Below are 9,791 nucleotides of genomic sequence, written 5' to 3'. Positions count from 1 at the left end.
TTCTTGAAGGATGCAGACTTCTTCCTGTACCACTGCTTGAAGAAGGTGTCTTCCAGAAACTGGCAGTAGGACTGGGAGTTGAGCTTGACTCCATCCTCAACCCGAAAAGGCCCCACAAGCTCATCTTTGATGATACCAGCCCAAACCAGTACTCCACCTCCACCTTGCTGGCGTCTGAGTCGGACTGGAGCTCTCTGCCCTTTACCAATCCAGCCACGGGCCCATCCATCTGGCCCATCAAGACTCACTCTCATTTCATCAGTCCATAAAACCTTAGAAAAATCAGTCTTGAGATATTTCTTGGCCCAGTCTTGACGTTTCAGCTTGTGTGTCTTGTTCAGTGGTGGTCGTCTTTCAGCCTTTCTTACCTTGGCCATGTCTCTGAGTATTGCACACCTTGTGCTTTTGGGCACTCCAGTGATGTTGCAGCTCTGAAATATGGCCAAACTGGTGGCAAGTGGCATCTTGGCAGCTGCACGCTTGACTTTTCTCAGTTCATGGGCAGTTATTTTGCGCCTTGGTTTTTCCACACGCTTCTTGCGACCCTGTTGACTATTTTGAATGAAACGCTTGATTGTTCGATGATCACGCTTCAGAAGCTTTGCAATTTTAAGAGTGCTGCATCCCTCTGCAAGATATCTCACTATTTTTGACTTTTCTGAGCCAGTCAAGTCCTTCTTTTGACCCATTTTGCCAAAGGAAAGGAAGTTGCCTAATAATTATGCACACCTGATATAGGGTGTTGATGTCATTAGACCACACCCCTTCTCATTACAGAGATGCACATCACCTAATATGCTTAATTGGTAGTAGGCTTTCGAGCCTATACAGCTTGGAGTAAGACAACATGCATAAAGAGGATGATGTGGTCAAAATACTCATTTGCCTAATAATTCTGCACTCCCTGTAAACTAATAGAGCCACAGCGAAGTAGAGAGGATAATAGATCAAATACCCCAAAATGTACCCGGATTATAGGTACCTTTGATGCGCAACATAAAAAGATACGTGGCATTCTCTCTAAATACTGGGATCTTCTCAAAACGGACCCAGACATAAAAGAGGTGATATCGGATTATCCAGCCATAACCTTGAAAAGAGGTAGGTCCCTCAAAGACCGATTTGTAAATAGCCATTATGCACCTGCAAGCAGACCAGATACTTGGTTGTAGAGAAGACCACGTGGCATGTACAGATGTGGGGACTGTATATCTTGCCCGTTCATATATGTCGCAAAGAGCTTTATTAGTACAACTACACAGAGAACATTTGACATTAGAGATTATGTCAACTGCAAAAGCATGGGAGTAGTCTACCTCTGTACATGCTCTTGCCCACTACAATATGTGGGGAAACGGGTAGAGAGATACAGAGACGAATAGGAGAACACCAAGGTGATATCAGATACAAACAGGACACTCCTATTGAACGCCATGTTCATGAAAAACATCTGGGAAACCCCAATTGCCTAAAGTTTTGCGTCATTGAACTGATACGTCTATCCCATTGAGGGGGTGACATTGATAGAAAGATACTCCAGAGAGAAACAGAATGGATGAATAGATTGAAAACCATAAATCCGTTGGGTCTACATGAAACCTTGTCTTTTACTAGTTTCCTATAAATACTCACCTGGGGGGCTTCTAAACAGGAGTCATTAATGATTATTTAGGTTACCTGTCTTCAAGGTATTGTATTTGGCCAGAAAGGCCTAACATTGGTATGTCATCAGTATGGGGTACATGGGGGTAGAGATTCCTTAATCATGCTGATAAGGACGCCCCCTTAACCCCCTGTAACAGTATAGACCCACATTTAAAAACCTGTCTAATCCAGTCGGGTGCTTTGGGTTGATTATCAGTACCTTAACCCACGCCTATCTCCGTAATCCAGATATCTACTTATAGACAAAATGGGGCAATTCATAAAAGGTTGGGGGTATAGATTTGTACTAATTTTCATAAACAGTGTTTATAATGCCCCAAAAATAATTGCCTACGACTGTTGGTTCTTTAAGTTGCAAACTATAATGTAACCTGGCGCCTGCGCAGGTCATAGATAAGTTTCATCTCTCTGATTGGTCTTACTGCCCTGGCGTAGGATTTCGTCAGTTTTGCACTCACTTGTTGGTATGGACACATACCAGCGAGCTTATACTAAAATATCAGCACTATCTGCCCAGTTCATTGTGCGCATGCGCGGGATTGTGACAGGTGTGCCTGCGCCCGCCTAATGATATGCGCTGACCATGTACGCTTGATACGTCTGAGGCGGCATGACGTCGGCGCTGGGCGGACGCATGCGCACTGGCCTCACTCAAACGCCGTCCTGATAGGCGGAATGGGAGAGGGGAGGGATATTTAAACCCCAGCTTGGGCGACAATACGCCGCTGCGAGCCACTTATCTAATGGCAGGATTATCCTCTCCAGCGCCACCGAGCACAGCTAACATGGTCCCCTGATGAACCTCTCTATTTTGAAGTGGAAACGCATTGGGATGATAAGCTTTCAAACTTCTACATAGGATGATCACCATCACTAGTAGGTCTTACCTGGACTGTTATAGTTTTGTTGAACCAAGTTTTGGAAATACAGATTTTATACTTGGCAGTCTCCACTATTTGGGAACCTGACAGGTAGGGATAGCACAATAGGGACAGCCACCGAGAAGTGAGGCCGACCCTTTCGGGGCGATTACCCCACTTGTAGGCAGGGCGAGCATAGTCTGTAGGGATTATTCCCACACTGCCTAAAACGGACTTGTATATAACTTGCCCTGTATTCTGGAATGAAGAGAAGCTGATCTGACCTGGCTCCACGGAGATCCAGTGTGACTCGTCAGGAGGAAGAAATCAGACATGACAGCATCTGTCCTGTATCCACTATCATATACTCCTATTGATGCAGATATTCTTTCACTTGGTCAGCGGATACCGTGAGTAACCACATGGTGGTGATATACCTATATCTTGATTTGATTATATCAAAGTTATAGTGGGATTTTAGTAATAAAAATAAATAAATGTTGTTTTAAGGGGAATTTTTTGGTTCAGTGATTCCAGTTCTGTATTGACTAGACACAGCTGCCCACACTATAACACCACCACCAGCAAAGGCAAACAGTGGCTGATGCATAGTGCCCTCCGTGACGTCTCCAACATCATTGGCGGCCATAATTTCTGCTCAGTGTGAATCGACTTTCATCAGTGAACAGCACTGAGGCCCACTGGTCCATCGTCCAGGTACCCTTGCAGGTCATCTAGCATACAGACCACGTTGATGTAAACGGTTTCGAACGGTCTGACATAATGCCTGGGTGCCTTTCACCTCCCATAAATGTGCCTCCAGTTGTGTGGTATTTATCATCTGGTTCCGCAGGTCATTGTTTACAATGAAGTGGTAATCCGTGTGGGATGTGGCCGAAAGAACGTCCACTTCTATGCCTTTCTGTGACTGACCACTTATGTCTGAGAACATCCTGCTTGAAACCTCTCAATGGTGAGGTACTGTTGATCAATTGTTAAAGGGATTCTGTCATGAGATTTGAGCCCTATAAGCTAAACATATGGTCATGTCCGTACTAATAACATGGATCCTAAACTGGCTCTATTAGCCCAAAAAACAGGTTTTTATAACCTGTCAATCACCTACCTAAGGTGCCCAAGCGGACGTCCATTAATACAGGGTGCCTGGCCTGATGCGCATGCGCACTTCGCTCAACGAAGCCGTTGCCAGGAGTCCGCGGAGCATCAGGCTGAGCCTAGTGCGCAGGCGCCGGATCTGGCAGAGGGACGGGAGGATTGCCGAGGCGGCGCTGAGGAAGGCGGCACTGTAGGCAGGGAGGGCGGCGATTAAGACTGGCAAGGAGGCGCTGGGCACCAGACGGCCGGGCACCCTGTATTAACGGACGTCCCCTTGGGCACCTTAGGTAGGCGATTGACAGGTTATAAAAAACATTTTTTTTGGGCTAATAGAGCCACAAGCAGGTTTAATAAGGCCAGTTTAGGATTCATGTTATTAGTACGGACACGGGCATATGTTTAGCTTATAGGGCTCAAATCTCATGACAGAATCCCTTTAAATAGATTACCCGTGCCCTATTATATAAAACACTCAAGAAGGCCAGTCCCTTTTTTACAGCCACCTGCTGCACTAGTATTACATATGAAGGGCTCTCCCAGGTTGACATCTGTATAAGCAATGGGGAAATTAAAGGGCCATCAATGGTGGGAAAACAACTGCAGGCCTTTCTCTCCGCTGTACTAATGGTAAAGTAAGAAGGCACAGTGCGCTTCTGAGAAAATTAGTTCTTGCCACAAGAAAAAAAAAAAAACACATTGTGCTATCAAATAGGGTCAAACCTTTAATCTGTCATAGAGACATATCAAAAGTTTGGAATGTAGTTTCAGGAGCTCTGTGCTGCCTAGTTACTGGTGATGTCATGAAGCAGGTTTTCCCTATAGGATTGCATATTTACTTATAAGGGGCAGTGTGTTTTAGTAAAACGCTTGATGTCATAGAGACTTATCCAGAGTTTTGATTGGTGGGGGTCCGAGTGTTGAGACCAGGGATGCCAACTGTCCAGAAATTTCTGGACAGTCTGTAAAAATAGGCAACTTTTTCCTGTGTCTATGAAAATAAATTGATGTGTCCGTGATCATTTTTTTTTAGGATGATGGCACTTGATTAGATTATTTTTGTGGTCATTATCATCATTTTACAGCTCATAGTAAATGACGGTATGAAGTGTAAGGCTACTTTCTGAACGGAGCCGCTCATATTAATGCAGACGGTGGCTCCGTTCAGAACGGATCCGTCTGCATTATATTGTCAAAAAATGTCTAAGTGTGAAATTTGCCTGAACGGATCCGTCCAGACTTTACATTGAAAGTCAATGGGGGACGGATCCGTTTGAAGATTGAGCCATAGTGTGTCATCTTCAAACGGATCCGTCCCCATTGACTTACATTGTAAGTCTGGACGGATCCGCACGCCTCCGCACGGCCAGACGGACACCCGAACGCTGCAAGCAGCGTTCAGGTGTCCGCCTGCTGAGCCGAGCGGAGGCTGAATGCCGCCAGACTGATGCATTCTGAGCGGATCCGCGTCCACTAAGAATGCATTGGGGCTGGACGGATGCGTTCGGGGCCGCTTGTGAGAGCCTTCAAACGGAGCTCACAAGCGGACACCCGAACGCTAGTGTGAAAGTAGCCTTATCAGTACATTGAGCTATAGACATGTATTACTTATAATCTTTATCAATGATTAAGGTTTTCAAATTTATCCGTAAAAAAAAAATTGTCTGTCTGTGATTTTGGGATAAGTTGTCCAGAAAAAAGAAAAATTCTGGTTGGCAACCCTGGCTGAGACCCCCCCCACTGATCACTAGAAGATACATAGGTTCTCTCCTCCCTCCAGGAGATAGGCTCAATAGGTCTATGGGACCATCTCATCGTGGGGGTCTCGGCGCTCAGATCAGAACTTTTTATGTCTCTAAGACATATCAAACGTTTTACTGACCCTTATAAGTAAAGATGCAGCCCTGTAGGAAAAACCCGCATTAAATAAGACAAGCCCGAATTCTAATCTGCTTAGCCCTCATTACATCATCAGTAACCAGGCAGCACAGAGCTCCCGAAACTACATTTCCCATGAGCCTTCTAGGCGCCGTCATGACGTTTTCGGAAACGGACGTCGCGTTTTCACTTGTGCGTGACAGGAGGATCCGGCGGCACGCAGAGAGAGTCGAGGGTGCACTCACTATAAGACAGGATGACCGGGTTACCCCGTAGGATCGTTAAGGTAATACAGAGTTCGACCATCCGGCATTTTAGTCGGGGCCAACCAACCCCTGTGAAGGGAGGAAGCCCGGGAATGGTACGCCCTCAGTTCCTCTCCAATATGGAAGCCGCCGGGTGGTGGAGCGGCCTGGCCTATGTCGCCCTAGGAGTCAGTGTATGAATGGCTTGCGATTTCTAGGCGCTATCTCCCCGGGCATCCCCTGCTGTATCAGCATCTGTTAGTTAGTCTGTGACCGGTTACATTTTGACTTTGTCCCCATTGAATGGTCTGTGAGGGCCACACCCACAGCCGCCAGTGGCAGCCCGCCCTCCAGTCAGCGCGGCTACAGCCACTGCTGGTGGCGCATCGCGCGGGGCTGTGCCGCTTGTATGGCTCTCACATAGGCCGTGGCGGTGGACTGGCCTAAGCCAATGAGGCAGCTGGCTGATAACAGGGAAAAAAGCGTGCTGCCTGTGTGAACAGGGACCTAGCGTCACTGATGACAGTAAAGTATAGCAGTGTTGCACATTCCCACGTCCGTAATCTGAGTCCGTATTTGTTCCGCAATTTGCGGACCCATTCACTTTCAATGGGGCTGGAACGGATGCAAATCCACATTTCCTGGATCCGCATCCGTTTTTTCGGGATCCGCAATTTCGTTCCTGAAAAAAATAGAACGTGTCCTATTCTTGTCCGCAATTGCGGACCAGAAAAGGCATTTTCTATTATAGTCTGTGATTTGCATGACCGCAAAACACTTACGGACGTGTGAATGGACCCTAATAGCTCACCATGTCCCTGCCTCTGGAATCCTTCATTCTTATAGATCGTCATGTATAGGGTTCTTTCACACGTCCGCAACTGTTTTGCAGACCGCAAATTGCGGATCCGCAAAACATGGGCACCGGCAATGTGCGTTCTGCATTTTACGGACCGCACATGGCCGGCACGATTGATGCCTTTTCTTGTCCGTGGCTGCCGACAAGAATAGGACATGTTAATTTAGGCTCCGTTCACACGTCCGCAACGTGTTTTACGGAGCCGCGGATCCGCCAAATGCGGACAGAGCCAATGTGCGTTCAGAGCCAATGCGCATTTTGCGGACTGCACATTGCCAGCACTAAAGAATATGCCTATTCGGAATAGGACATGTTCTATTTTTTTCGGGAACGGAATGAATGGGTCCGCGATTCCGTTCCGCAAAATGCAGAACAAAATTGCAGATGTGTGAATGAAGCTTAAAAATATTTTTTTTGCAGGACGGAAGTGCGGATGCGGACAGCACACAGTGTTCTGTCCCCATCTTTTGCGGCCCCGTTGGAAATGAATGGGTCTGCGGACATGTGAATGGACCCTTATGTGTAGATGGAGGATGGGCGTGATTGTCTCTTGTATCCACTTGTGATCTTCAAGGGACGTCTTGTAACGCCCCCCTTTCCATATTCCCTGTTAGATTGTAGACATCATACCAGGGAGCCCCAAGATTGATGTCTAGGCGGAGGATTTCGCCTAGAAGTGTTCCTGGTGACGTCACTGGCACTAACGGGCTGGCTTTAGCGCTGCTTTACAGGCTAGGGCAGCGCTAAAGCCTGCCCATCAGTGTCGGTGATGTCACCGGGCTCACTGCTACGCTGAAGCCTCTGCCTAGCTTTACCAATGGAGAGCCCAGTACGTCACCGGATCTCCAGAAAAGCAGGGCATGGTGGAGCATCACAGCATGAAATTAGTGGGGAAAGAAGGGGATAAATAAATGCAAGAATCTATAAGATTCCAACGTCTAGGAATGGCCCCAGTTAGCAGAGTAGAATTATCCATATATTGGCACGTCACTGTCCTTTCTACAGACTGCATAAATCAGTAGTACAGATAAGTGATGGTGAGTCAGGTCCATCCTGCTGTGGACAAACCCGATGCAGCGTCAGTGAAATTCATTATCCCTAGCTCCATATTTGCATTAAAATGTACTGCCTCTTTTGAGGCTCTTTAAAGATGGTCACTGTTAGGCCTCACGCACAATACCGTAGTTCGGGTCCGCATCCGAGCTGCAGTTTTTGCATCTCTGGTGCGGACCCATTCACTTCAATGGGGCCGCAAAAGATGCAGACAGCACTCCGTGTGCTGTCCTCATCCGTTGCTCCATTCCGTGGCCCCGCAATTTTTTTTAGCATGTCCTATTCTTGTCCATTTTGCGGACAAGAATAGGCATTTCTACAATGGGCCGTCCGTTCCGTTCCGCAAGGCACACGGGCGGCTTAAGTTTTTTGCGGATCCGCGGTTTGCGAACCACAAAAAAACGGAACGGTCGTGTGCATGTAGCCTTAACAGGAAACTTCATTAGTCTTGCGCATGCGCCTTTATTGTCATTAGTGTTACATTCTGAAATGCATTTATTCATGTATCTGAACCTGGATTAGGGGCACGCTCCACAATCATTAAATCCGGGTTATGCATGTGCCACTACTCACAGTAACAGCAAATCTTTAAAGAGCCTCATCGGAGGCCATACATTTTAATGCATATATGGAGGTTGGGATAATAATGAATTTCAGTGATGCAGATGAATGAATCAGGTTTATCCACGGCAGGATGAACCAGATTTGCTCATCTAGTAAAGATGAAGAGAAGAAACTTTGGAATACGTTTTACCAGAGAAAATGCTGCTTTCTCCCTGTAGCAGCTCAATCCTCCTTATCTGTAGCCGCTCCATCAGCTTCTATGGTATCTGAGCCTTTAGGCCTGTTTCAGATGAGCGTGATTCCCCATTATGGATAGTGTTCGTTTCACAGGAGCCCTCGGCATTAGGCTACATTCACACGTCAGTATTTTTCTATATCCCGAATTTCGGTCCGTTTTTTGCGGATCCGTTGTTCCTGAAAATGTTTCCGTATGTCATCCGTCTTTTGCGGATCCGCAAAAAACTGAAACGTATAAATTTCACAAAGCAAATAAAGTTGTTTGGATTTCTTTGAAAAAAAAAAGTTAATAAGTGATTTCTGTGGGCAGGATTTAATTTCCAGGAACGGATTCCGCATAAAACGGATGACATACGTAATGACATACGAATTTCATCCGTTTTTTGTGGAACCATTGACTTTGTATTGTACCAGGATCCGATTTTTGCGGAAAAAAATAGGACAAGTTTTATATTTAATCGGACATACGGAACAACGGAAACGGACAGCACACATTGTGTTGTCCGATTTTTTTTTTTTTTTTTTTTCCGGACCCATTGAAAATGAATGGGTCCTGATCTGTTCCGCAAAAAACGGAACCCAAGTGACTCACCAGACGAACAAGCTAATTCGTTGGGTTATCGTATGTCCATCCGAGACACACAATCTTTGTCGGCAGCACATTGTCATGTGTGAACAGGGATGTAATGCTGAGGGCCGATTGTAGTAGCGTTTGCTCGCCCCTATACAGAGGGGTGACTAATGCATGCAAATGCAGCTCTCACCTCTGCTCACGATCATGCCATGATTGGGAATGAATGGTTCCTTCCTGATCATGGGCCCTAAGTTTAGTGTGTGGGGTGGGGGGGGGGGGGGGGTAGAAAGAGGCATTTGAGGATCCATGTCTCACATCCTAAATACAGAGTTTTGTTTTGACATTACATGGATATTTTCCCTCAGAATTTGTGGGAGAAATATGCTCTTACATAGATTTTCTCCCTTTTGAAGCCTGGCTCTTAAAAGTACCACATGGAGTCCATATTATAGATACAGAAGGGCCTCGTTTATCAAAACTGACTAGAAGAAAAGCACGCCTTGTTGTCCGTAGCAACCAGCCAGAGCTCGGCTTTCATTTCTTTATCTGCTGTGGAAAAATGAAAGCTCCACTCCGATTGGTTACTATGGACAGCATATTGTAGACTGTAGGCTCAGTGTATTTTCTCCGTTTTTTCTGGCACATTTCTTTGTGTCTTATCCACTGTGGGAGACATTTATTAACCATTTGCGCAGGAAATTAGAGCCATTGCGCTGTTCTCTGGCTACTGCTTGGCCAGGATG

The 9,791-nt window shown here is 46.2% G+C and overlaps 1 protein-coding gene across 1 annotated transcript in view; it reads left to right on the top strand.

Moving 5' to 3' along the window:
* The first annotated feature begins 5,682 nt into the window (after positions 1-5,682).
* Positions 5,683-9,791, top strand: part of UBE2N (ubiquitin conjugating enzyme E2 N) — a 35,134-nt gene continuing 31,025 nt past the window's right edge. The window contains exon 1 of the mRNA XM_044280511.1: positions 5,683-5,802. Within this exon, the coding sequence (XP_044136446.1) occupies positions 5,773-5,802 (30 nt within the window). The 5' untranslated portion in view covers positions 5,683-5,772. The remainder of the gene's footprint in view (positions 5,803-9,791) is intronic.

The sequence above is a fragment of the Bufo gargarizans genome, chromosome 2 (genome assembly GCF_014858855.1).
Source record: "Bufo gargarizans isolate SCDJY-AF-19 chromosome 2, ASM1485885v1, whole genome shotgun sequence".
Classification (NCBI taxonomy): domain Eukaryota; kingdom Metazoa; phylum Chordata; class Amphibia; order Anura; family Bufonidae; genus Bufo; species Bufo gargarizans.
The sequence above is the reverse complement of the archived record's forward strand: the minus strand, read 5'-3'. Positions and strand labels throughout refer to the sequence as shown.